Raw genomic sequence first — 27,854 nt, forward strand, 5'->3', positions numbered from 1 at the left:
GCCACCGCCGCCCCCGCGCCGCTGCAAGGGTAGCATGACTCGGCAGGTTTGCGGCCGTCCGTGGTGGGTTGCTCGATAGCGGACTCTCGGCACCTTATCTCGACGGGGACACTGCCCTAGGCTGCTGAAAGCAGCGAAAAGAAACGGAGATGATAATTCTGGGGATAGTGTCCTGGGGGGTGCCGTGGGAACGTCCGGTGCGGTGGCTGTAAACAGTGAACGGCAAGATGGTTCAGGTGGTTTGTGGGGAGAAGTTGTTACTTTTTAGTGCCTTAATATAATCGAGCTATAATTATTATAAATCGTCAAAAAGGCGGAGGCTACATAGGATTTTGAGGGAAAATGAGAGATGATTGGCATGTCGTCGAGGTGAGTGGGAGCTGGCCATTGACTTCGTTATAAAATGAGACCCATTAACAAAGCGGCGTGCATTCAGTGTCACACAGGTACGGGGTCAAACCTTTATCCTCCCGCTCCGCATTACCAACTGCCTTCTCAACCCGATGCTAATTGCCAAGGCTTTCGCTGATTGTGCTTATCAGTGGGAAGGCTGATGCAGGTCATGCAAGTCAGCAGAAAAGCTAAAAACTAAGTGAAGTCTAACCTCTGAGCTTCGGGGGTAGGATGGAAACTCTGGGAAGATAAAGATTCAATTCAGGGAGTTTTGACTCATTCCCAGGGCAAAGCTATTCTGAGGGATATTGAGCCTGAGTGAATCCTCATAAGCATTGTGTTCAGGTCCAAGACTGAATCCAAAGCAGTTGTGGTACCTTTTCAGATCCAAACCCTGAATATAAATATAAATGTTTTATTAAACAACGAATACTAAAGGCCATATCAATGACAAAACTGCTTGCTTTAGTCAAAGTGATAAATGTGTTTACCAACGGATTTTTACTCGTCTGTTTTGCAGTTTACAGTTGTGTTTCTTAAACCTGTTAAAACTTGATTATACACTGTAACAGGAGAAAACCACAGTGGATTAACAAACTTTAAATGTTTATAATCCACATCACTGTGTAGTGTTGCTGGGTGACCATATGTACCCATGTGGTGATTCACCCAAGGGACTGTTTTCAGTACCAGATGAAATTACTCCTTAAACAATAAAAGCAAAATAACATGTATATATGGGATACTCAGAAAAAAAACCAACCAAAATCTGACCCTAATGCAAATAATTTATCAATTGCTGTTTGTGTTGTTACAGCATGCTTCATCTTTTACAGAAAGAAGTTTGTTACTTTCTTAACTGCAGTGTTGTGACAGTAATTGAGGTCTGTGAATTGAGACACGTATATACCTACCCATCAACTCAGGCCATGAACCTGTGAACAGATCAACCCCTGAAAGGCCAGGCGGTCCTAATTAAAACCTCTAGAACAATGCAGTCTTACTGCCACTTCATCATGTTTACCAACGGACAAAGCAGTAATGACTTTCTCATGGTTTCAGCCTCCTTGTTATGCTCATTTCTCACACTTTCAAATGTATAATATACGCATTTTGCATAGCCGCCGCAATGCAGTTTGTTTCAGGTTTATGCCTTAAGCATCGCATTTCCATTCATATGCCCATGGCCTCATTGTTTTTGATTAGTTTCTGAGCTAGTCTTTCCAAACATCAGTTTCTGGAGTATAGTGTTCTGCTAAAATAGCCGCCAGACGGGATCAGCTTGTACCTGATTAGCATGGAGCATCAGGAGCCCCACTGTAGGCCTCTTTGCATCCACCCATACAGCTATGGCCACAGCAAGTAGTTTATGTATTAACAAAGAGGATCTTCAGTGCCAGAACACTGAAACTTGTCAAAGATTTCCAAACTGGTGACCACACCAGGTGTTACACGTACCATTTTGATCACCATATTTCCCATATATCTTGGTTGAGAATGGGTCCCTGGCATTAAAAACAAAACCCCCGATATGTGTAAAAACAAAGGCAAAGAAATGGCTCCTACTTCAGAACACTGCCACACATTTGGGTTTCCATGCATTTTGTCGAAAGAGAATTTGAGGATTTATCTAAGTGTATCCAGGGCTTCCAGAGGAAGATGAACTAAGTTGGAACAGTGGCGTGAACTGGGCTTGGGCAATGCTGGGCATGCCCCTTAAGCATATACGCATCAGTTCCACAGCAGGGATGATCCATGCGTGCCCTCTGAAGCCAGCACATCAGGACATCACCACGCCTGTTCTGTAGGGCTCATCTCTGCACGTGCAGAAAGCGCGCTGAACTTACTGTATACACGTGGGACTGTCAGGGCACAGCAAGAGTAAAATCCTGGCCATGTGGAGACATTTTAATATGATATATGCAAAAAGCCAACAACCGGCACGTTCCCAAGCCATGGGGCATTTATGCACGAGCAGCTGGTGCACAATAGTTTTAATGAAAACAATTACATACCATTAAATATACAGTGTACATATTTGCTTTCCTTCTTTTGCTCAAGTGAGGACTGTATTTCTAGGTCAAAATGTCTTGCATCACCTCTTCCTTCTCTACATATAGGTATGTATTTTTTAATTAACTTTACTACTGTATGTTTGGATAATCTGTCTTTTGATGGCAAACTGTTTTAGTCTTCATTACCTTTTCTCTTTTACTCCCTATTAAGTTATCAGAGGCTGATGTTTGTTAAAGTTTTCATACGTGATATTAATATAATTTGACCATCTTCTATTGCTTTAAGATTGTGGATTTTCAAATAGATTTGTAATCAATAGGGCCTCCATAAAATAAATCAAACCCGGCAGTGTTTCTTCCCCCTTTCTTCTTTCCTCTTCTCAATTTTCTCTTCCAGTTACTTTTAATTTTCTCGTCCTTGCATTCTCTTTCCACTTTCCTGTATTTTGGCAAAACAGGCTGCACAACAGAAAAGCTGGGTCATGTGAATGCCCAAGAGATTAATCAACCTTTGTGCCTTGAAGCCTCCCGAGCAGTTCAAGTCAGAACAGCAAAGAAAGAATCTGCAGCAGAATTATCGTTCTGGAGATGAGTAACAGCCTCTTCAAAGCCCTGTTGGATATATGTATACACACATATATATTTTGCCTTATTTCTGACCTAATCTTACTATTTTCCAATTCTGAATGTTGATAAATTACATATAAAATTGTAGCCTGCAGCAAAACTCAAAGCTGGTTATACATTTTTTTAGTTACGTTGAAGATTAGCTGTACAGCCTTCTCTCAGTTACAGGCCAAAGTCTGCTCCTGTTGAAGGTTCTATCTTTGACAATAGCAAGACTGTAGCTACCCAGAAATAAGCACTCTGCTAAAACCACTCCGTTTTAATCTTACTTTCAATCTCGCACAAACAAGGAAATGCATTCTTGTGCACCTGCAACAAAAGGAGCTTTAGTGCTCGGGGTAAGTGGCGCTTTTTTCTCTTTATGCACTTCAGTTCCTCTTCATGCACAAAAGCTGAAGCAAAACGAGGCTTTGGACTTTCCCTGGGTTCCTATTATTTAGGGCTGCAAATAAAACTGGGAAATTCCGTCACCCTACCAGTAGGAACAGCTTCAAGAAGCCAAGACAGACAGCAGACGAAGAGACTGTCACGTAAGCGCGTACACTTCATGTACTCCGTACCGCTTCGGTTTGCGTGCTGCGTTTCCCGCCCTGGGGTGCTGCCCTCCAGGCCCCTCACTCGAGCACTCGGCCGGGGCTGGGAGAGCCCGGGCTGCCTGAACTTCCTGACGGGGAACCGGACCGAGAGGAAAGCAAGCGAAACGGGGCAGACCCGAAGGATTACCCAGGAGCGGTCCGGCGCCGACGGCGCTGCGGCCCCGCCGGGCGTTACGGTGGCGGGGGCCCGCCCGGCACCCCCGAGCTTCGAGCACCCTGCCAGGAGGGGAGCCTGCGCAAGCCCCGCCGCGGCGACGGGCCATAACTAGCCCGCCTCCTCCCGCCCCTGCAGAAGCGCTCCCAGCTAGAGTTTTCACTGGTGTTTTACTCGCTCGGAAGGTACTGCCGCGCCTGGCCGCGCCGCCCGGGGGCTGCTCCCGGCGGAAGCGGAAGCGCGGGCACTGCAGGCAGGCGGTTCGCGGTGGCGGTGAGTGTGGCGGGAACGGCAGGGTGGGTGGCTGGGCGTCCTTATCGCGTCTCGCCACGGGGCGGACCCTCTCTCGGCCGCCCTGATAAGGGGTCTTTTGGCGCCTCTGCGGGAGCCAGAGCGTTGAGGGTTGGTCCCCGCGGGTGGGGCAAAAGCGAATCAGTAGCAGGGACTTCCGTGTTCTCAATGTGTACCCGCTTGTGTATTAATTTAATGCATGTTTGTGCGTGCTTTGCTGGTGGAAGACCCCTTGCTCTGGGCTGAAAATGGGTTGTAGCTGTGGGTGGATGCAGAGGTGTGGTTGGCGCTGTTCTGGCTGTTAGTGCGTCCTCCTCGCCAGGCTGCTTATACGGCCCGTGAGCCACCCTGAGCTGCAGCGCTTTTATGTGAACAATGGCAATAGGTGGGTGATGTTGGGCCAAAACCACATCTTACTTGTCCAGAAATACTGCTTTATGTTTATTTTTGTCTTTGCCCTTCTAAAAAAAGCCTTCCAGCTTTTAATGAACCAAATAACAATGGCTAGCAGACACCATACTTCTCTTACATGCTCCTGTTAGGGGAAGAAGCCGAGTGGAAAGTATTAATTAGTGTGTTTTCTTCCAGTATGTCTAATTCTGGCTTGTTTCCATTCTTCCAGAGGCACTCTCTGCAGTGTTAATATACAACAGCGTTACATGAAGCAAGATGGTTCTTAGAAAATGTGCTGATGCTAGTTATTAATTAAACATGTACCTTGTCTTCTGGGCTGAAGTGTTGCATTTAAGATCATTGTGCAACTTGGTTGTGTAAAGCGTATGGTTGTGTCGTATTTATGTTATAGGCCAATGTGAATCAAAAAGTCTTTAGTTGTATTGCATGGTGTAAGATACCTTTAGGTAACTAAATTCAGATAAAAAGCACATACTCCATGTAGCTGACTACAAAATTGCTATGCAAATTCAGAATAGAACACTGTTGTCATCATTCTCTGACTCCCTACCCCAAAAAAACATGTACACCCACAGTTTGATGCACCGATGATTGCCTTCAGTACTATCAGCTGGACTTAATACATCTCAGTGCAAATTCAGAGCCGTTAGTTTGTGTTTGACTGCTGTTTTGCACCAGGAGGTGCTGGTCTGTTACAATCCCAGTAAGAAAGACACTCAGACTCTCTAAAGTATCATCTCAAATGCTATTTGTTAGAGCTAACCTTATAAAGAAAAAGGATAGCGTTGATAATCTTACATCCCTTCAGGTGCTGGGAACCCTGAGTTTTGTGCAGCTTTGAACAGAGCTCCTCCAATCCATGTGCAGGATGCTCTGCAGACTCTGCCCATAGAAAGGGTTACCCCTGAAACTTGAGCTGTTAGAGGTTCTTTTACAAGAAAACAACCCCCTTCGTAATTTCAACTGTCAGACAGAAAGGATGTACACATGAGAACTTCCTACTATTTTAGATAAAGGCAAGGACATGTAGGTGTTGTAATCGCAGGTACCCTGTTACAACTAGCTGCTGAACTTATCCTGCAGCCATGGGCTGTGTGTCCTGAAGGCCATGCTGTACATGAAGTGCAGCACAAGACAAGCCTGGACCTACTCAGGTTAACTGCTATGTGGATCACCAAGTCCTTGGTGTACGATAGCCTTCAGGTCAGGATCACACCAACTACTCTGTTATGTCACTCTGTAGAACAAGCCTGCTGTTTGGTGTCTGCTGTAAATTACAAAAATATGGCTTGAGAAGCTAAGCGAGAAGTTGAAAATACAAACTTTTTGTGTGAACATATCCATCAGGTGGGACTTATTTGAGGAAAATGATAACAGCACGGAGAAGGCAGAGCTATTTTGGGATAGTATGCTGTGTGAATGCTCTGCTTTGGAAGCATCCATTCCTCCCACATAGTCAGCCATTCAACCAACATTGCATGCTTCCACTTTTGGTTTTGTTCGGGATTTTTTTTTAAACAAATAATGAGTTTGGACACAGCTGAACTTGGGAGGTAACTTCCTCAGCTTTTGCTGAAATTGACTAGCCAGCTTTGGAGCCCATCCTGAATGCGGTTTCTTTTTAGCAGTTTGACCAGAAACATAGATAGTGAGGATATTGGGGGACAATGTAAAACCTTCCTTTTTGATAAAAAGTTTTGCCACTGTGAGCAGATTGCTGTTTGCAGCAGCTATAAAGCCAGCAACAGGTAATGGAAGATCCTACTGGACCTTTGTTCTGTTGAATTTCACAAGGAAAATGGTTGGATATCGAGCGCTAAGCGTGAGAGAGAAGCCCAGGCTCATCAGAGTCCACATGCAGGTTTTGGCAGTATGGGAACAAGGGATCTTTCAGCTCTTTAAAAGATAGTGTCCCTTTCTGTATGAGGAGGGAGACAGAAAAGAGCAGGAAGACAAAGTTATTTGGGGATTCAGAACACACAAATATGCACTTTGGCTCGCTTTGCACACAGCTATTTCTAGTTCTATGTCAGAATGATTAAAAAAAAAGTAAAAATTCATATGTGCGCCGGTTTTATGTGACCTGTGTACTGAGGTGTTATTTCCTAGTGTCTATCTTCGAAAGTGCCTCCATTTTGTCTTCTCTGCTAGCCCTGGCTTCATATCAGAGAAAGGTTTTTTAGTGTTTGGAGAAAAAAAAAAGAAAAGTCTTCTCATTTGGTAGCATTTACCTGTTGCAGGTATATAACAATTCATAAACGATTACGCTTGTTGCAGAATGTTTCTGGTTTTCTTCACAGTGCCAGACAGCCTTGATAATGAGCTGTAGTTTAGCTCTGAGTTGGTGAAAATTTCGTTTCAAGGGTGACAAAGCACATATCTGGCATAAAAAGACGGGACTGATCCTCCAGTAGTGATGTTCTTTGGAGCATTATTTTGTTGTTTGTTTTTCTGGGCCATGCCTTCATAGGTGTCTTTACCATTCACTCCTAATCAAAATCCTGTCTGTATGAGGTCTTCAAACTTTAACCTGCACCAGCTGTTTCTGACAAAATGTGTTTATCCCCAGCTGCAGTGGTAATGAGAGCTTGGTTCCTGAGCCAGCTGGTAGTGAGCTGGTAGAAGAAAAAGACTTAGTGCAGAAGTCCTATGGAATTACTGTACACTAAGGGCAGACAAACACCTCGTGCTCCCTTCTGCCTCATCAGTGTTTACTGCTGATTTTTTTTTTTTAAAAAAAGCATGTTTTCTTTCACCTGAGCTTCTCTATTAATTGTGTGTTGTTGCACGACACTGCTTTTTGTACTTCTCAACTCTGAGAAATCTTAAACCTGTGTATTGTAAAGGGGAAAAGAGAATAAGAAAGGAGAGGAGAAAAAGGGCTACTTTTCTAGTCTCTCAAGAGTAGCTATTCTCCTTTTTATGAGTAAAAACTATAAGGAACCTACTTCATCTTTATTCTAGCATCATGAGGACCTCTATAATTGTGTGTGTTTATTTGTGCACAGGAAAATGTAAATTGTTGCAGCTTACTGAATCACTGCAAAACTAAGTTTGTTCTTGTTCTTTAGGCAAAAATGTCTGCAGTGTGCAACTTTGTTACACTCCACACTGGGCAGAAGATGCCTCTCATAGGACTGGGAACCTGGAAAAGTGAACGTGGCCAAGTAAGCAGAGAACAATACAATCTCAATTAGTATTTGTGTTTTGTGCACCTTTTTTGAAGATCCCAGATTTGAGGCCTGGATCCTTCTCTTGAATGGTTTTAGTCTTCGCTCCACTGAAGTCCGTGGAATGTATGTATGTGTTTGCATGACTAAGGCCTTAAGGCACAAAAGCAGCAGCAGATGATCCCTTAAGACTTGTTAATGCAGGCCTGGGGCCGTGGTGCTCTGGGAGGTGAATCCAGAAAGAGACCGATGAGTGAGTGGAGTGAGACAGGGAAAATGCTGTAGCTGTAATAAGGTGCCTGACTCTTCCACTGGTAAATCCTCAGGCTCCCAGTTTGACCAGACATCCCTCTGGCTTGGGCTGATTACTCAGCTGAGAGCGTTATTTTGGGAGGCAAGAACTGTAGTTGTTCTTGTCCTAAGTCCTGTTCCAGCAGTCAGCCTATGTTTAGCAGAAAAACAAAGAACTTGCTTGGGTCATCCTGCTTTCAGACTAAGAAGACTAATGTGTCATTAGACATTCACTCTGCTTCTAAATGCAATGAATTGGCAAACGCCACACTTGGAAACAATTCTCTGTGTGTTATTTCAAACTGTCTGTGGGAATGTTTGCATGCTATTGGCTGTGCCTCCTATTGTAATACCTCTCCCCCTTGTCTGTTTTCCTTTCTGTTTCATTTAGTCGAAAGATAAATTCTCGGGGGGGAAGAGTTTGCTCAACCTTGCTGTGAAAGGCATTTCTTTCCACCATTGCTTGGTGGAATTCTTAGCTGGTATTGTTTATAATGTCTTTTGGATTATGTGTAACATTGCATGTCTGTGCAGTAAGTGTATTATCTTGCTGTTACCCTTGTGTTAGCTTCATGATGGTTTTTGGAGTATGACATCGTGCTCGTGACTGAGAGGGAAAGTTAAAACCCTTCTCGAGATGTTGTGCTATTCTCTTGTGCCAGCTAGAGGAAAAGATGGGAAAATTAAATCTATTCAGAGCCGTGGTATTGTTGCTCTTCCTGTCCAAACAACTGTCAGGACAGTGGGTCTGTTGGGAATAGAAGCTGTGCTAATGTGGAAGCTGAGTTGGTGTGAGAGCTCAGTCAACCTCTTAAATGAGGACAAGGGTGAATGTTCCTCTCCATCACTTAAAACATCAACTGACAGCTCAATTAAATTTATTACCATGCAGAAACTTAATGGATGAATTTGTGTGCACCCAAAGCAGTTAGATGTGCCTTGTCTAAAACAAATGCCTGAAACTCAACAAAAAAAAATATGAATGCATTGTTTATTTTGTGCACTAACTGTTCTGAGGAAAGTGTAATCTTATAAAAGAACTAGGAAAGATCCTGCTTGTGCGTAATTTAAACCTAATTCAGATGGATTTTGCCATAGTAAGCAGTGCTCCCAGCAGCTAAACCCCATGTGGGATCCAGTCATCTTCTCTGGGGTCCCATTGAGAGTCACTTCTTTGGAATATGTCCTGTTTTCAAAGACTTATTCCTAGAATGTATTGAAGGCAAAAATCTAGAAAGTGCAGTGAAAATGGTGAGTTACAGAAGTTACTGCTGTCCTCTGGAATAAATAAATTCCTGTTTATCACTTCTGAAAATTCAGAAGCATAGCAGCAATTTGGCAGAGTGTCCAGATGATTTACCCTTCAAAGGACATAATGCAGTTCAGGGAGAATAATTGTAATTATGAATTAAAGACTAAGGGCCATAAACCTAGAGAAGCAGAAGAATTATAATTGATTATGCTTAACCTAGCTGTTTCCCAAGTAGAGGCTATTTCTCGAAAGCTCTTTTGTGCAAGGTCTGCATTAGAAGTAAGAGTGGAAGGGGATGGCTTTCAAAGTATTTCAGGTAAATATTTTGCAGATTGTAATTATTTTCCTTGCCAAGCTGCTTTTCAGCCTTGACCTTAGTCTCTTGAGTAATTTATTATTGCTGTTACTATTTCTGATCCTAAACAAGCCTTGACCTTGTAGATAGATCTTAGCAGTCCAGTACAAAGCTGTCATTGCAGCTCTAGTTTCTTAGATGGTAAGAATGTGGGGGGGGGGCAGAATTACTGAATCTAAATGCATGTTGGAAGACTAGGATTTTATAGGATTTAGATCCTATGCTATAGGATGTTTTCTGTCTTACATGATCAAATGCTAGAAGAGAGATTTGTTTTACATGTTACTATAGGAACATGATGGAGGACTATTGAACAGAAGGGAGCATAGTACAGAAGCTTCTGAACTGGCAGCATGAATGAGTTCAAAGAGAATTCCATTCAGACAGGAGCATCAAGGATATCAGTACCATGTTTTTTTAATATTGGAGCTTGATTATCTGTAATCCTTTAATGCTTTGTTCTCTTTTATCAAGTTGGCCATGCTTTCAACCTGGAGGATAGATACCCATCTGATGAACGGTCTAACCTGCTGTGGCAGAGGCTGGTTCTGTGGGGAAGAGAGACAGGGGGCTTAGGGAAGTTATGTTTCTGTGCAAAACTTCAGGAGAGCTGAAGAGGAAATGCATACTTAAGAAAACCAGTCGGGACTGGGTGTCTTGTGACAGGATTGCAGCTATGGAGCAGACTGTTTAGTTCCTGGAGAAGTTTGTCAGGCAATATAGAGAATCCTGGTTATGTGCACAAAAATTCACTACTGCTGGTATATATTAAGAGAGGGACTTGAATTCAACATTTGAAGGATGAGAGGCAAACCCCTTTATTTTAGGGAACATAAACTTAAGTTGCCATTACTTATGCAGTGGTCCGAGTTCCTTTTCAGCAGATTTAGTACAGTACATACAAACTGTGATGTAGCAACACTTGTGTTCTGGTCGTATTGCATCTGAATATCATGTGGACTGATGGCCTGGTTTTCTTCTGTTTCCTGTCAGCAGATATACTTGAACTGCTAAAATGTGACAATTTTGCAGGAAGCAGGGGAAGCTGTTGGAGCCTTTTCTTTCCAGGCTGTACTAGTAGAGCAGAATCTAGAAAAAAATATCCAAATCTTGTTCACTTAAAAGAAAAGAGCCTAGATGTGAGGTGCAGTCCTGGCAAAAGGAAAAGGTTGAATATTGCAAATTCTGAAAACGTTAATTGCTTCAAGCTTCTTAGTTAGGCTAATTTCATCCTGCTACGTTGAAGATGGGCAAAGGTGTCTCTACAAATAAGCTACATTAAAGCGAGTCTCTATTCCAAGTAGCTCTTGAGCTTTTGGTTACACGGGGCCTCTAAAAGCACAGTGTGAACAATTCTGCCTTTGACAGTTATAGTTGAAAAGGCCAGAGGAGGAGAGTGGGTAAACGGAACAGTCTGGAAAAGGTAAGAGGACAATGAAGGGACAGCACACAGGAGCAATGCACCCAGCGTAGGTATTTCCAAGTATTATTGACTGAAACTGTTAGAGTGAAAGCCTCTTCATGATGGCTTGAGGCCGTGCAGAAGGCTCCTTAGTCACTTGACCTCTGTGTTGCTTGGAAGTACAAAGATGGTTTTCACCTTGTGATGGGCAAATTGAAGAACTGGAAATCTGGTAACAGATATTATGATGAATTGGGACTTACAGATTCTGTTTCTGAACCTGACGTTGATTGTTAGCAGTGTCGTGTTCCTCCATTTTCAAAAGTGGGTGGGAAGGCCAAGTCCCTTGCTAGGATGTATAGATGGGAGCGTAGTTCCTAGGCTTTGCTGTATAATGAAGGAGAGTAAGGCTTCAGCTGCAATACCATGTCTGTTTCGGGGCAAACCGCTTCAAGAAAAACGTGAACCAGCTGATGAGACAGCAGCAATGTTGATACAAGGTGTGGGAAAAGTGAGTTGTGATGAAAGACGGAAGAGCCTACAGTTACGTGGTCAAGAGAGGTTTGAGAGGAGGCACACTGACGCTTTCCAAATGCACAAAAAGCCCTTGCAAAGGGGAAGCTATGGATTTCATGTCTGTGCAGAGTAGATGTGACATCGGGGTCATCTTGGTTAGACATCTAAAACGCTTTGAACATGAAGGTATCTAAGCATTGGAATAGATTGCCTGTCACTTCTAAGAAGGGTTTTGACAAACGTGTGTAGGAGTGGTTTAGACTTAGTTGGTCCTATGGTGGGGCATGAGGATAGACTAGATGATGTCTCAAGAGTCTTTTGGACCTACTTTCTGTAGTTACATGATGCTAGGTTGGTGAGTCTTGCTTAAGCAGTGTGACTCAATTTGCCCAATGTAAAGTGAAGTCAGTAATTGCTCGTTCCATAGCAGTATTAACAAGCTAAACTAAAAAATATAGGGAAAGTTTGAAAGATCCTTTGGCTATTATTACTTCACAGCACCAAATATCGGGAGGCATATGAATCTCCAACTTCTGTTGTCTTTTTTTATTATTATTTTTTTCCTTTTCCCCTCAGCCCCCCAGGAAATGCATGTGCCTGTCTGAACATAATCTCAAAAATACAAAACTTTCTGTTAAAACAAAGTACTCTTAGGTTTACATCTGTCTGTTATTAGGGTCCCCCCCACCAAAATGAGGTTCTTTTTGGCATTTTCTGTTGGTTATTTGCCTTTTGCATGAAAGAGGAGCTCTCAGTTCACATTGGAACGTCTTAGTAGGCTGAGAGTAATTTACACAAATACAAATGCTGCGCAAGTCCAAATGCAAGTTTAAATGACCAGTCCCAGTTTTTCAGTGTTAGAAATTTATTAAAACAGTCCAATACAGAAATGTGGCCTCTTGTTTGGCGCTTTGCAGAGAGGTGTTTGGAGTGCCTTATCCCTAGTGTTCTGCTAGTGATGCGTACTTTCATTTTATGTGAAATTTTTTACCTGTTTGGGTAAAAAAAAAAATAGCCTGATAGAGGAAATGGGGGATTAGTACAGACAAAGAACACTTCTGTTTTTCCTTTCCTCTCTGCTTCGGCTCCACAGCTCTCACCTTTTTGGAGTGGATATTGAGCCTTAAAAGCCTTGAATATGTCTCAAGTGATTTCAGAATTACTACGACCTTGATTTTGTGGTGACCTTCTGAGGAATGTCTTTATCGAAGTGAAACAAAGGCTGTAAATACCAGCCTGCTAGAGGAAGAAAGAGCTTACTTCACTGCTGTAATAGAAGTGCTTTGTCATTCTGGCTAAGGGAAACTGGTCTACATTCCAGTTTTTCCTCTCAAAATGCCAAAGAATGCAGTCAGAATATCCTGTGTCTGCCTTTACTGAAGTTTTTGACAAGAAAAATAAATAAAATCCACCAGTAGAAGACAGATATTTTCCATGTGTGATTCCCCATTCTCTTTCTGTAGCATCTGAAAGCAGGACTGTACATGTCTTTAATTGTTGTTAATAATTTTGTCAGCTTTAAAATTGAAAATGCCAGTACTTTGATTAAGTTGAAAAAAAATGAGTCTCTAGCCTTCGTGGACACATTTTTTAATCTTTTGACAAGAAAGTCACAATCTCTATAAACAGATTAGGGCCCTATTGTCCCTTTTCACTGATTGTATTGGGTAATTATTTCTGATTACAGGTGAAAGAAGCAGTGAAATATGCCCTGAGTGTGGGTTATCACCACATCGATTGTGCAGCAGCTTACAGCAATGAAGCGGAGATCGGTGAGGCTTTCCAGGAATGTCTTGGGCTCAACAAGGTAAAAACCCGAGAATCACCATGCTGACTGTGTGTTGTATCAAAATTTACAACTGTGACCTGAAAGTAGACTGCAAAGTTAACATTTGTGGCTTTTCCTCCTGGTCTATCCCAGCTGCTTGTGATTAATCAGGAGTACACATGAAAGAGGGCTTTTATACCCATCCTGGCTGTCAAGAGGAGAAAAGATTGTCGGGAATATTTGCATGGAAGCTACAGAAAATGCTTTTCTTTTTTTTTTTTTCTTTCTTTTTTTTTTAATTTCCCTGTCCACCCCTTTCCCCTGCAAAGTACTGGGTGTTCAAAAATTGGAGGTTCCCAGTATCAGTACTTATAATGTAAAATATTTGATGTGATTTATATGAAAAGTTACTCTCGTTTGCCGGTTTAGGATAGGATGCGATGGTGGGTAACCACAGCAATTTCGGTGACTGTGGGTTTTTTGTTTATAGATCAAATGTAAGTGAGTAATTATTATTTAAACAGTGATTGCATTTGAAGGTTTGGTCACTGTGAGTCTAGGGCCTGCACTCGAGGGTCCATGGCCTAAATATAGTGTCATGTGACAGGCATTATTATGGATGACCTAAGGTGGAATCTTAAAATTCATCCCCTTGCTCTTGTTGACCTAAGGGGCCAGAAGGATTGTGTGTACAGCCTCAGAGCCCCTGGAAAGAAAGTTCTTATGTTCCTGCTTTCCTGCTGCTCTTGCCCTGGCTTTGGGGCAATCTCTTTGTTATGCGATTAGTTTGAGAAAAGCCGTTTCCAGCTTGCCCCAGGGATTCTTTCCTACTAGGTACGGTGACTAATGTAGGGAAGCATAGGACTCTCTTATTCAGTTTGTATTAGCTAGCTAGCTAACTTAAAACTGGGATTTTTAAAACATCTTTCTCTTTGAACAGCCATATGTGAAACATAGAAATAACTGAGTAGTTGGAGAGAAACTAAGGAAATAATCATTCCAGCTTCTACAAAGCTGGAATTAGTGAAATTCTAGTGAAATTTGGTCACCCATAAGACAGAGGTGCCCTCTGATGGTGTTCTGTGCTTCAGATTGCCAAATACGATCTTCCTTTTGCATTTTATACTTCCTAGTTAACCAATTATTTATTTGTTTAATTTCTGGGTCTTACCCTTCCAATACAGGGCGCTCAGTTCTTAGTGAATTCCCTTCAGAACCTAGAAACTCAAGTGCAGAGGTTTGTGGAAACTTCTGTTTATTTTCCCACGCTTCTTCCGTGAGAAGCATTCTTGGTTTATAGCATGTGATGCGTATAGTAAGTTAGCTGGTTGTGCCTAGAATATGTGAATTGTTAAATAGAAATTACAAGGTTTAGCTATGAATAAACTGAATAATTTTCCTTTGTCCACATCACATGTAGTAGTGGCTTTTACCCTTGAACTGGAAAGTTTGGAAAAGTGTGTGTGTGGAGAGGATTGTTTTGTTTTTCAGAACTTATAATAAATTGCTAAGTATTTGGTGTACTTTTGGACTGCCAATGTGTGTATTTCTCTTGCTCTTCTCCATCCAGTATATTTTGAAAGGTTTAATTTGTAGATTCCATGTGCTACCTTTTTTCTAAAAAAACCCCCAACTTAAACTGTTCTCTTTGTTTTAAAGCTAGTTGGGGAATTGCTGCAATTCTCTTTCTGAACTTGTCGCAGTAAATTATGCTTTCCTCCCTTTTTTAAAGGTTATTAAAAGGGAGGACCTGTTTGTAACATCAAAGCTCTGGAATACCAAGCACCACCCAGAAGATGTAGAGCCAGCACTAAGGAAAACACTTAGAGATTTGAAACTGGATTACCTGGACCTGTACCTCATGCACTGGCCTCATGCCTTTGAGTAAGTTCTACATGGAAAGGGCACAGAATGCAGAAACCCCAGTTTTACATGTTGTATACTGAGGACCTTTTTTCTCAGCTGTGATTTCTTCCTGTGTATACTGCCTGCAGGATGTTTTTCAGTGTGGCTAATAGTGTAGTCCTATGGACTGTCATATAGACACTCTTTTCTACCCATAACCTGTACACTCACTCATAGCTGGTCCATTCAGTCACAGAAACAATTGTTCAAATTTCGTTTTTCTTTGAATTTCAGTTGAGTGGGAATTTGTTTACTGTTAGATTTGCAGCATGTCTGTAAACATACAATAGAGGAGACAAAAACTTTTTTTGTTAGAAGTATTGTAAATAAAAAAAGTCTAGTTGTTCTCGTTACTTAGCAATGATGAGGCTGGAAAAATGAGTATTAAGTCTTCATTTAAAATCTTTAAGCAATGACTTACATTTTTCAATAGTGAGAACAACTAGGTAATGAAATTAGGATCACTAAACTTCTGACAGTTTGGCATGGGTGCCAAAGTTAGGTAGCTGAAAGTAACTGGGAGAAAGTAATGAAGCTTTATGGGACAGGTTTCTATACTGAGGCTTGCCATCTTACACTAGCTGAAAATCTGGTTTGCTGTGAGGTAAAATCTTTGTCACGTTTAATATGTATTAGAAGTTTAAAATAGTCCAGTGTCTTTGTCTAGGCATTGGGGAAGCATGGCAGCTATTCCTCGTTCTGCCGTTGACATACATGGTGACCTTGAGGAAGTTCTGTCACTGCTTTCTGCCTCAGTTTTACTTTGTAAAGTGAGAATTAAGTGCTTTGTAAAGACGGGAGCGCTTTTCACTAATAGTTACTAGGTGGACTGGAGTGGCCAAGCGCATGTAATATGGTGGTAGCTGTATAAGGAGGAAATGAAAATCACTTCTTATGACACGATTTGAGGAAATACAAGATGAGAAAGTTCTCCGGTTAAATGCTCAATGCACTTATCCTACAACCCCGTCAGAAGCCCCCCCCCCTACAATCAGTAAAAAGGCAGGGGGGGGAATCAATCTCCTGACCAGATGTTTGCATGGAGACTTCACTCAACAGGGGAAGCCCTGTCAGTCTAAGGGGCTTTTGTCTGTTCTGCAAATTTGAGAACTTTTTTCCCCTTCTAGCCATACGAATTGAATTTTACAAAGCATACAACACTGATGATAAGAGGAAAGATGCTCAAAGTACAAATCTATTCCTTAGCATAACAGAATGAGGAAGTGTTTTCAATTGGAGCTGGTTTGGAGAAAGAACTGTTAAAAATCCCCCCTATTGTGAAACATGTTTGTTTTCCAGTTGATTGAAGAAAAAAAAAAAAAGTGAACATTGCTTTAATAATAACATGTAATGCAAATAGTGATAAATGTTTAGATATTACTAATACTTAAATGTGCTTGATGTTGTGAAAACTGTTGACAAAACTGACGTTCTAATAAAGCACTTTTATGTTTTCTCATTGGAAACTGTTCACTCTACAATTTTCCATGAGCTCTACTGGAACTGTTTTAATGCGTGGTTATCTCTAATGCCTATTGTATTAAGAAGGTGAGCCAATAAATGTTATTTACACAGAAATTAAAATGGACTTCCAGATGAAAATCACAGTGACCCTAGGTCTTGAAAATTAACCTCTTGCTTAATATACTATTCTTGACATATAAGGCTCCTTTTCTGAGTTGGGAGCTCATAAGGCTTTCAGAGTTATTTTTTGTTCTAGATTTATCAGTGACATAAAAAACAACCATCTCCCCTTGTCCCCAGCTGCTGCCATTTCTCACACCGTATGCCTCTTAGCTAGAGCAGTGTAAGTCAGCCTCTGAGATCTGAGCTAGCAGTGTCCTGAAGTGGTTATGAAGCAGCGCTCTTCCAGTTTGTACTCCTCCAAGCATGGACTGCTCGGAGAGCAGTCGTAGCCCTTTGGCAGGGTGGTGGTGTCACCTGGCATAACCAGGTTCTTTGTGTGGTGGGTTTTTTTAAATTTTTATTTTGTCTTTTAAATGGGTTGGTATGAGTAACTGGAAACACACCCAACCTATAAGCAACAGGTACATGTTAAGACTTCCGTGAGAATCTGCGCTTGTATTGAGTACTGACACTGCTACAGAATCCAGAGGGAGTGGAAAGGCCAGTGTACTTTGAATACACTCTCTCCTAGACAGCTCTTAGACCAAGATCCCCTTGGTAGCAGCTCCAAACTGACTATGAAGAATATCAGTCTTCTCAAAAACGAATTGAAAAACCAAAGCTGCCCTCTGAGTTGCTGCTCTGTAAGTCAGCTGTTTTGCTAGGATCAATGTGTGCAAAGAGCTGCTGCTGTGTATACAGTGGCTTATCAGTTCTGTGTGGTCACTACCATATAGGTAGGTAGTTCAAAGTACCATATAACAAATTTACATAGGAAAGACTGTATGTGAAATTTCTTATAGGTTAAGTCAGCATAATGGAATTCATTCAGTTTGTACTCTGCGCTCCAAACTGTGAATAAGCTTTTAAGAATACTTTGGGGAAAGTTTCTTTTAGTGAAGAACTAACGTAGTATGAGTAACGTGGTATATGTACTTACACTTTACCTTTTCTGCAGACGGGGGGACAATCTATTCCCAAAGAATCCGGATAACACAATGCGTTATGATTACACGGATTACAAGGATACCTGGAAGGCTATGGAGAAGCTGGTAGAAAAAGGTCTTGTGAAAGCCATTGGGCTGTCAAACTTCAACAGTCGTCAGATTGATGATGTACTAAGTGTGGCTACTGTCAAACCGGCTGTGCTCCAGGTAAGATGTATAAAGGAGAGGGCAAATACCTTTCCTATTTGTCCATAAGAGTGAAGAATTTGTAAACCAATGCTATGTGTCTAGCACAAACGGTGCAGCTTTGTATGTACAGGGAAGAATATAGGTAGCTCTGCAGGTGTAGGCACACAGAGGTGGTCTTTCCAGGTAGATTAATTTGTTGGAGAGGAGGCCTGTATCCATATTCTGTGGCCATTTATGGCTGCTTCGTTGAACAGATCTATGGAAGAGCTCATCTTCCCTGTGAGGAACGATTTAGTCTATAAGAAGGAAATATTGTGAATCCCTTCTATAGAGAGCTTCCTTGCTTGTTGGATCATCTGTTTGGTACATAGGGAAAAGCCAGCACTCTAAACTTAGGCGATTTGTTCTCCTTTTCCTGTAAACTTAGCCTACCAGACACTTTTTCATTCTCCTGGTAACTTAAACCTTATCCTCATAAGGTTTTCCAGAATCTGGAGTGACCTTCTGTGATGTGTTAGGTTCTGCTATGCTTTTGACTTCCTGTTTGTTTAGAGTTTTGTGTTGATATCTGTTCTCTAGGCACTCATTTTTGTCATTTTCATAGGTAGAATGCCATCCTTACCTAGCTCAGAATGAGCTGATAGCTCACTGCCAGAAGCGAGGACTGATTGTCACTGCCTACAGTCCCCTGGGTTCTGCAGATCGCACGTGGAAACACCCGGATGAGCCTGTGCTTCTAGAAGAACCTGGGATCAAAAAACTGGCAGAAAAATACAGCAAGTCACCTGCACAGATCATCCTCAGGTACAGAACAATTGTGAGAGAAGGTGGCACTTGGGTCCCGGCCTTAAATAAAATAAAACACACAAGCTAGAAGGAATCTACTTCAAGTGCGTGTTCTTCGACATCAGTGGGGAGTTAAAATAGCAGGAGTGCCAAAAGCAAACCCCATTCGGTCCTTGTTTTACAGAGTTGGTAGAGTTGGTCCTGCTTTAGGGCAGGTGGATGGACTAGGTCAACGGGGTCCACTCAGGGCCTGGATCCATGCCTGGGACAGTTCACTGCCTTTTCTGCTGTGGAATAGCAGTTGGACAATTAAGGCAGCAGAGCACCACGTTTGATTTGCACATGGTCAGTTGCTTGAACCCATGAGCTCTTGCTACTGCGTCCAAATGGGCTCTCAGGAAGAGGGGCTGAGGAAGGGACCTTTCTTCTTGAAACTGAATAACCATTTGCTGTTTTGGTTTTATGTAGCAAAAGCCAGCTGCTGGATACTGGGAAACAAGATGATTGAGTGATATGCAGAATATGAACAGCACCTTGTAAAGTAAAATTGGATTTCTATCATCTTTTTGTTTGGCTCTGTATCTATCAATATCATTAGTACGGTCTTGGGCCGCAGCAAGTTACCCTGCCACCTGAACGTGTTCAAGATTTTGTGTTCAAACTACCAGACAGGCCATTGAGGGATCTGGTTTTTCTTCTAGTTTCTCAGTGGTTGTCATGTTAGAACTTGTGTAAAATGCTTAAGTACGTTTTTTCTGACTGTTTCTTGGGTTTCTAGCTTAAAGCACCTGCAACTTGCTAGTTCAAAGGCATTAACATGTTCCTCTCATTGATTAGTCCAGTGGCTACTGTTTTGCTTGACCTTGGACATGCTAGGTCCTAATACAATACGGTGCTATGTCAGCCCTCTTCTTGGTATTTTTATTTCACGTAGAAACATAAGTGGCATCTCTGATGACACAGGCTCTTACTCAACCAAAATAAATATCATGGTTCTTGGGCTGCACACACAGAAGATCTCTCTCCTCCTCCTCCTCTTGACAGGTGGCAAGTGCAGCGTAAAGTGGTTGCCATTCCCAAGAGCGTCACTCCTGCTCGCATTCAACAGAATGTCCAGGTAAGTTTAAATGGAGGAAAGGAGTTTCAGCAATGCCCTTTCATGTGAGTAATATGCTGTCCTACTACTTGCAGAACAATAAGCTGAGGCACTTGATTCATACTTGCTCATCAGTGTATGCACGCGCTTAGAAGGGAGGGTAAAGATTTTTGGAAAATAAACTTGATATGTTTTAAGCAACTAAGTATGTGAGTGTGCGTGTATGTGCGCATGCACAGTCTTGTTATCAAAAGGTAAAGAATATACTTCGTAGAGGTTAAATGAAAAATCTTTGCTGACATTTATCTGAGATACAGATTTATTGAACAAGGTGGTTATATTTTCTCCTCCCCATCCCACCGACGGTGCGGGGGAGTAGGAATGAGCAGGTGGCTGTGTGGTGCTTTGTTGCCAGCTGGGTGCACTTAAACCCCGACAGTGTGCACATAAGTGCACGTGCATGGTCTTGTTGTCAAAAGGTAAAGAGCGTACTTTGTAGGAGTTAAATAGACAATCTTTACTGAACTTTATCTGAGATACAAATTTATTGAACAAGGAGTTCTTATTTGTGAGTAACAGTTGCTCTACCCTGCAAGTGAGGGCTGGTGACTATTTCTGCAGCAAACTGTCATTGTAGTGTTGCTGAAGGAATAGAATCAGTGTGATTCACTTCTGCTCTGAAATAGAAATAGTTTACTTTAGAAATTATTTGAAATCTCTGACTTCAAATAATTTGGAGGGAAGTCTCTGAATCACACCCTGTGACCTTTTATTTTCAGCCCTTAGTCATACAGATGGGCTGGTTACATGACTTTAAGTTAGGACTTGTTTCTGTAACTGTTAACTCCCATGAAACTGAGTTCTGCCATGCAGTATGCTGCTACAAGTGTCAAGAAACTCCAGTAAGCTCTGCAGTTACTCGATGTTTAGATCTACATGGGAACAGAGTATTTGATTGAATAGGCAGCACTTGGAGGAACAGTCTTGCTGCTTTTTATCTTTGTGGAAGAGTGCTATGCAGTACCAGTATAAGCTTAGAGCTGGCAAGTGTATGAACACCTCAGGCTTTAAGCCTTAGTTTTCATGTTTGTTATAAAACGAATTTAATTGCCACTTCATATTTATAAAAAGAAGACAATCCAGTACTGTGTGGAGCCAAGATTTTTACAGATACATAAATTCTGTTGATCAGAGTTGCATGGAAATTCCCTCTGTTTGAGGCTTGGACTTATCAAAGTTGCAGCTTCTGAAGGTGTTCGAAATACCGCAAGTTGCGTTATGTTTCATTTACTTGGGTTTTAACACTAGGATCTTGCAACTCCGGTATAGCACATACCTTTTTCCTTTTGGAAGTACGAAAGAAATATGTAACTACAGCTTAATAAATTAGTCTAGTCTTGTGTGTGTGCATATGTGTGTTTGCCTCAACTACAACTGTGTTGTTGCATTGTCAGCTGAAACTGAAGACTGAAATAGTCAGCAATGCCTCAGGTCACTGCTGCTGTTCCACTGTGTCCTGGATTATTGAGAAGTGGAACCTTTTTGCCTTTAAGTCAGCTCTATTGCTTGTGGATCTCTGGAGAAATTTGCAGCATAAGGGGATGGTTGTGACTTACAAAGGAAACAAAACCAAGAGGCAAAACTCAGCATCAATCAAATATGAAAAACCTTTGTTTATTGAATAAAGCCTCTTGCTTTTGTTCTCAGGTGTTTGATTTCAGCCTCACAGAAGAGGAGATGAGCCACATTGGAAGCCTGAATAAAAACTGGCGTTACATTGTGCCAATAATTATGGTAAATTTCTCATGTTTTTATTAGTTTTCAATATGTGCATGTGGCCACAACCTGGGGTTTTTGTAGTTTTCTTTTACTGTCTCCATCAGAACTGCTTCCTGATAAGAACACTACATCTTTTTAGGGTATCTAAGGTGAAAGAATTTTTCAAAAGCTGGTTACAAAAGAGGTAACTTTTTGAAAACTTCACTGTTTTGGCCACTGATGGCTCTGAGTTGTAATTACTGATCTGTCCATGGGCCTTTAAGCCAAAGTCCCATCTTACTTCAGATCTCCCCAAACTCCTGCTGATTTGTTCTTCCCATGTACAAGCAGACTAAGGCCCAGGCCATTCTTCCAGAAGTACTCCTTGCTCCAACTGCCCCCGCCTGCTCTATACCATAAACCTCTGTTAGTGCTGTTAGTTCTCCACATCCATCCTGGAAGTCACATGAGGGAATCTGTCTACTCCCCTCCACTGGATGTCCCACCTTTCAGCATCTGTTGTAATGACCTTCCACCAATGTAAGGAGTTTGGCTTAGGCTGTTGTATTTTTCTTCCCAAATCCATTAGCCGCAGCATCTTTTAGCATCAGTAGTTTACTCTGTCCCATGAAACCTTACCTCGTGTGCTATCAGATGGCAGTCTGTTTTTAGAGAAACCGATGTCTTGTAAGTACGGAAGTCCTCTTGGTCTTTCTTTTCTTGTATTAAAGGACCTAATCTTGTTCCTTTCCCCTCACTGCAGAAAAAAACCCCAACAAACAAAGTCAATGCCTTGTTGTCTCCTGTCTCTATAGTGTTCCTCATTTCTTATTGTCCTGCTTCTGACTATACAACAAAGAGCTGTTGCCATTCCCTGGTGCATCACCAACCTACGTATGCCAACTGTGCTATAATGAGTCTGAAGTGATTTATCCCTTCTCTATCATGCAGTACACAGTGCATAGATACATTAGGACTCTGCAAATTTGGAAGCTGTCAAGCATAGCCTTGCCTCTCCAGCAGTTTGTCTGCCTGTAAATTATTCTTAATAGTTAGTGGCTACTAGCTATAGGAATTCTTTGGGGAAAACTTTTCTCCAGGATTTATGATTGGTTTTGAGTACTTGAGAGCATATCAGTGACTAGTCTGAGTTAGAAAAGAAAAGTTGAGAATGTGTGGTGAATGACTGTCTCGTATCAAGGGTAGATACTTGTTACAGCTTGTGCTGTTTCTTGTGCTGGGTCTTAGGAGAACTTCAAGGCTGTGCTTCAGTATGTGTGCGTAAATATAAACCCCCACATCCCTGCAGCCAAAATTATCTTTGTGTTCATGGATCAGGAGTCTGTACACCAAACTGCAAGCTTAGCTGCTGATCTGTGTGAACGTGGTAGTGACAAGCAGACCTGCTGCTGACAGTATGTTTCTTTCAAGTGTTCTGCTACTCATGCTGCAAACAAAGTTGTTTTGTTAATAAAACTGGAAAATACATGCGAATGTAGCCTGGCTTGGATGAGCTGAGGGTAATTCATGTGTTTTCATTACCTGGGAGACCTGATGAGATCACAGTGATTCACAAAGGAGAGATGAAATACAGTTCAAAGTGCTAGCCCATCCAACTAGAAAAAAGGATGAATGCGATGCAGCTGGGCTTCAAAGATATTGCCATATTGGTGGATAACAAGACAGGAAGAAGCAAGATGAGGAGAATTAAAACACGACTCTGTAGCTGTAAGATTTCTAGGGGAACCTTTTGTCTCCTGCCCATCCCTTCTGGGCTTATTGGAAAGAATTTTCATCAACTATGAATTAAAATTCCTGTCTAACCTTTCATGCCTATCTCCTCTATGAATCTAACTTAGAGTGTCTGGATTTCAAAGTGTGATATGGCAGCGATATCGGAGCTCCTATCATAACTGACAAGACTGGCAAGTTTTTCCTTGCTTTACTTCATTGATATATGACTGCAAGTTCTTACAGTTGTGCCACTCTTCTCCATGTTGTGTTTTGTTTAAACTGAGGAAAGGCTGTTACGTTGCATATAGACAATTTAAGTTGCTTTATACTTTAACAGTTCGTTATCTGGGTAGAGGTTGGAAATTACCTTGCACCAGCCTGAAAGCCAGACTTTTGGAAGCACGTAATTGGCCAAGGAATATACTTAAGTGAAACTTGACTGACTAGCAAGCCAGGAGAGGAGGAATGATGGTGATGTACACATGATGATCCATTTTTGATAGTTAGCTACCATTGACTTGCAGTGTGTTCACTGCTTTTTTTGCTGCCCCTCCTTCTCTCAGATTCCTGGGGTAGACTGGAATCAGCTATGTGAAACGTTGCTTCTGGAAGCTGCTGTCTTGGCATGCTGCGAACAAGAATGCTTACCTGAAGAGCTGTTCTGTGTAGCAAAATATGCAGGGGGAAGAAACTGGGGGGTGAAAAAATGAGGAATATGAATTCTAGGAACACGAGGAAGTTGTTTGCTCTCAAGAGAATGAGGAAACCTGAAGATAACTGTGATACTCTTGTCCACAGTTATAAAGATTGCCTTCAGTTTACAGCTTCATTTGAGCTTTATTTTATTTCAAACTGAGCATCAGTCAAATGTTAAACCTTAACATCTTCGTTTTCTGCTCTGTAGTGCCCCCAAGTGACTAATTTCACTCTTCAGTAGTCATTGTAAGGAATTCGTTACTAGGGATTCCAGTTGTTGCTTTGAAATGCAGGTTTCATACTGAAAGCTAATAGAAGGGCGTGCTAGTGGATACTTGTTTTGAAAGTCCCTGTGATTCCCTCTACCCCATAATATTTCGAGTGATCTCTAACATCACATTTATACATATAAAAATCAATGATTTCTCTAACAAAACTTTTATTCAGTCTTTAGTCACTTAACATAAGTTTTAGCTGAATGATTCTAGTCTGTCACCCAGGGAGGTGTGTATCTCTTTGCCAGTGCTGCACCAAAGTTTCCCCAAACGTTACAGATGAGGAGCAAGGTTTTACTTCAGCTCCTCCAAAGTTGGGGGTGTTGGCAACGGACTTAGTGCAACTAGAAATGCAACTTGTGCATCTGAATGCTTAGAGGTGGGGTGCAGGAGTTGAGACTTCTGCATGGCCACGTCTGCTTTTGGGCCAGCCTGAGCCTCTGTGTCATTATCTGTGAATATTGGTTTCAGTGTTCCCATTTTACAGCTGGAGAAGCTGGTCTTCCATGGAGAAGTTCTTAAACAAAAAGTGCTATGAAGGAGTGACACTATTAATGCTTCAGAATATGAACCTGAACAAGCTATTCAATGTGTTTTGTCTCATCCATGTAAAATCGGCAGCCCAGCAACTCTCTGTCATGGAAACATGGGCAAAAGCTCCGACTCCAATAAAGTGTTTTGAAGTGTGCATGTTACAACAGTTACTCAGTAGCAGCTGCAAGGCAAAAGGCTTTTAACTATTAATCTAATTCTTCAAGCCTCAGCAGCTTGAAAGACTCTCGCTGTAGGCTACAGAAATGGATCTTCTTTTTTTTAATTAATTTTTAAGTTTTTCTTTCAAGATGTGCTAAGAGGACTCTGGAATAGAGGGAGTAGCTCTTGTTTAAGCTGAAAAAGGTGCTCCCAGATGTTTGGGATATGAAGACTTAGAAATGTAAATCATGCAGGATTTGAAACTGGGAGTAAGAATGAATCTTTATGTCTCTGACTTGAGTCTGTCTGTTTACTTTACAGGTGAATGGAAAGCCAGTAGCAAGAGATGCCGGACACCCCCATTACCCTTTCAATGACCCCTATTAACTACCAGAAAATATGCCCTTCCACAAAATAATTGTTGCCACAATTTGTCTAAAAAAACTGTCCAGATAAAACTTTCCTTCCTGATAAGGTTTACTTACAATGTAATGCTTCTAATTGACCTCCTTCCTGGAGATACTATAGCTTCCATGTCAAAGTTTGTGGATTTATTACAATGACTGCAAGCTTGTTCCTGGAAGGATCAAATCTTTTGGAGATTAGATCAAGAGTGGAGGAGTCTAAATCAAGTTCCAAACATGTCATTATAAGGCTACAGCAAAACTCTGGGTTTGCTGCCTGTGAAACAGTTTTGAAAGCTTTAGTTATTACCATGAGGGGTAAAACAAAAAAAGGGTGAAGGCGTGAAAGTATTTTAAAAGTAAACAACTGCTCAGCCACCAACTTTGGTAGCTTTATTAATATTTTTTTATATAGGGAACAAAGTGAAATGTGCTACAGTTGCACTATGTCCATAAACTATTCATTAAAACCCAAGTAACAGCCAGGCCCAGTGCTTTGTATCCAGTTTAGAGTACGGATGGGACTTCTCTTTCTTTTAATTTTGAGAAAGATTTGAGAATAAATGCATACCCTGGAGCAGGCCTTCAGGGCAGTCCTCTTGCTTGTCACATGGATAAATTTCAGCTCTGAGAATAGCTCTGATCGTCCTATCACAAAAGCCTCAAGAAATCTTTTCTACAAGAAAAACATCCTGCCTTTCCCATAAAATTGCCCCAAGTCTCTTTACCAGAGATGTCCAGTTTGAGTTCTAGGTCACAAAATTAATTCCTGACTGTACAGTAAGAGCAAAGACCTGTCAGAGGGCCCCTTCCATTTTAACGTTGCATTTTTCACTGCTGCCTGGTTGAAGCTTGGGAGAGCTGGTCCTGTCTCCTGTTCTACCGCTGACCTGCTGGTAACACCTGGCGAGTCATTTGTCTGTCTTGTGCCTCTGTTTTCCCACTTGCCTTGTCTCTGTGTTACTTCCCGGTAGGGATGAATTTACTGAGTGCTGATAGATTGTTGAGCAGGACTGGAACTCTAGCAACGGTTTTGGTTTTTTTCAGTCTCTTAACGAATTGTCTAGCCATCTGAATCCAAAGGGCATGAGGTATTACTACTACCAGTGCTCTGGTGGTGATACCTTCTGTGGCCTTAGCAATGTTAACACTGTGTTTTGGTTTTTTCTACCTGTAAAATAGGATTAATGCTCATTTGCCTTGGTGCAGACAGAGTAGCAAGGCAGAGTTTCTAAAGGCCTCTCGGATTTAAAACAAAGGAACTCTTTCAGATCTGTTGATGCCATTGAGAGACAGTCATAGGCACGACTCCTTTTTTTGCTGCTGGATGAAGAAAGCTTAACTGACTGAAAGTGAAATACACTTATTTTTTCGTTTTCCCGTAGCAATAACAAGCATAGAATTAGAAAAATAACTGTCTGTATTCAAATAGTTCAAAACCTTAAGAATTAGATTCTTTTAGTTGTGATAACCTCATTTACAGTAGGCCTATAGTGAAACTATATATTCATCTCAAGTGCAATGCCTCCTCAAGTATTTCCTGCCTTGGGCCTCACAGCATGCACCCGAACTGGAACAAAGCTGTTTATCACTTTTTGTAATCCATATGTAAAATTTAAAGAACTTCTGTTTCTCAGTAAAGTGTTTCCTAATTCCTGCTGAATTTACCTCAGTGGAGAAAGTCATTACAGCTCAGTTAGGATTCTTTACTAGACTGGACATTTTCTTCTAAGGGAAATGAAGTCACTGGGGTTTTTTTGTATTCTAATCAAACACAGGTGACTTTGAATATGGTTCTTACTGCAAATCAGTAGGGAAGCAGTTTTAATTTGAAGGCGCTATGTAGAATGTTAACAGCAGTGACCCTGCCAAGAAAAGTGGCTTTTGTTGCATATATTTCCACTTGCATGTTTGCACTTCTTGCACTACTGTACTCAGCATATGACTTTTGAGACACCCCACCCCCCCACCCCAATGTCAGGGCCCCAATTAACTTTTTCTAGAGTGAGTTGAGTAGAGAGAATTTCCAAGAAAAGCAGGTTAATTCTGTGTCTCTATTAAACCCACAATTCCTAGCTCTGTTACTGCATGGAGAAACATTGCACAGTTGAAGCTGGTGAACTTTTATCTTGAAATAACATAGGGGAAAATGAGCCTCCAGGTCTCCACCAATGGCTTTGCTGCTGCTGTGCAAGTTTTCTGGAGGTCTCTGCTGTCACAGGAGCAGCAGCCATGTCTGCCTTGTCTGGTAGGTTACGTGTTGGCGAGGGGGGAAGCAAAGCATCTGTGTGAGCTGAGCCGGAGGCAATGGACTGCTCACCTCGAGTAGGCTGAGGTTGAACGTGGCAAGATGGTGCCAGGGCAAGAGCGGCAGTGCCTCCTGAAATGTAAAGCAGAGAAAGATGAGCCCTTCAAAGAACGGGCTGGTGGTATCGTCGGATGTTAACGAAGGCCTGCCCCCCGCTCTGGGTCAGACCGCAGGGTGTCTGCCTGCCTGCGCA

General features: G+C 41.8%; 1 protein-coding gene across 8 annotated transcripts; it reads left to right on the forward strand.

Moving 5' to 3' along the window:
- Positions 1 to 192: 192 nt before the first annotated feature.
- On the forward strand, positions 193 to 25,962 carry AKR1A1 (aldo-keto reductase family 1 member A1). 8 transcript variants are annotated; one of them, XM_086463084.1, is made up of 10 exons: positions 193 to 236; positions 2,473 to 3,565; positions 7,562 to 7,657; positions 13,164 to 13,283; positions 14,977 to 15,128; positions 17,734 to 17,929; positions 18,516 to 18,715; positions 19,742 to 19,814; positions 21,501 to 21,587; positions 25,271 to 25,962. In XM_086463084.1, exons 3-10 carry the CDS (start codon positions 7,568 to 7,570, stop codon positions 25,334 to 25,336), a joined length of 984 nt encoding a protein of 327 aa, XP_086319210.1. In that variant the 5' UTR covers positions 193 to 236; positions 2,473 to 3,565; positions 7,562 to 7,567; the 3' UTR covers positions 25,337 to 25,962. The 8 variants fall into 8 exon arrangements, with proteins under 8 accessions (XP_086319210.1, XP_086319211.1, XP_086319208.1 ...); XM_086463085.1 differs by lacking the exon at positions 193 to 236 and adding an exon at positions 257 to 446; XM_086463082.1 differs by lacking the exon at positions 193 to 236 and having other exon boundaries at positions 1,798 to 3,373; positions 3,476 to 3,565.
- Positions 25,963 to 27,854: the final 1,892 nt, after the last annotated feature.

Source organism: Leptosomus discolor, chromosome 3, assembly GCF_034619465.1.
Source record: "Leptosomus discolor isolate bLepDis1 chromosome 3, bLepDis1.hap2, whole genome shotgun sequence".
Lineage (NCBI taxonomy): Eukaryota > Metazoa > Chordata > Aves > Leptosomiformes > Leptosomidae > Leptosomus > Leptosomus discolor.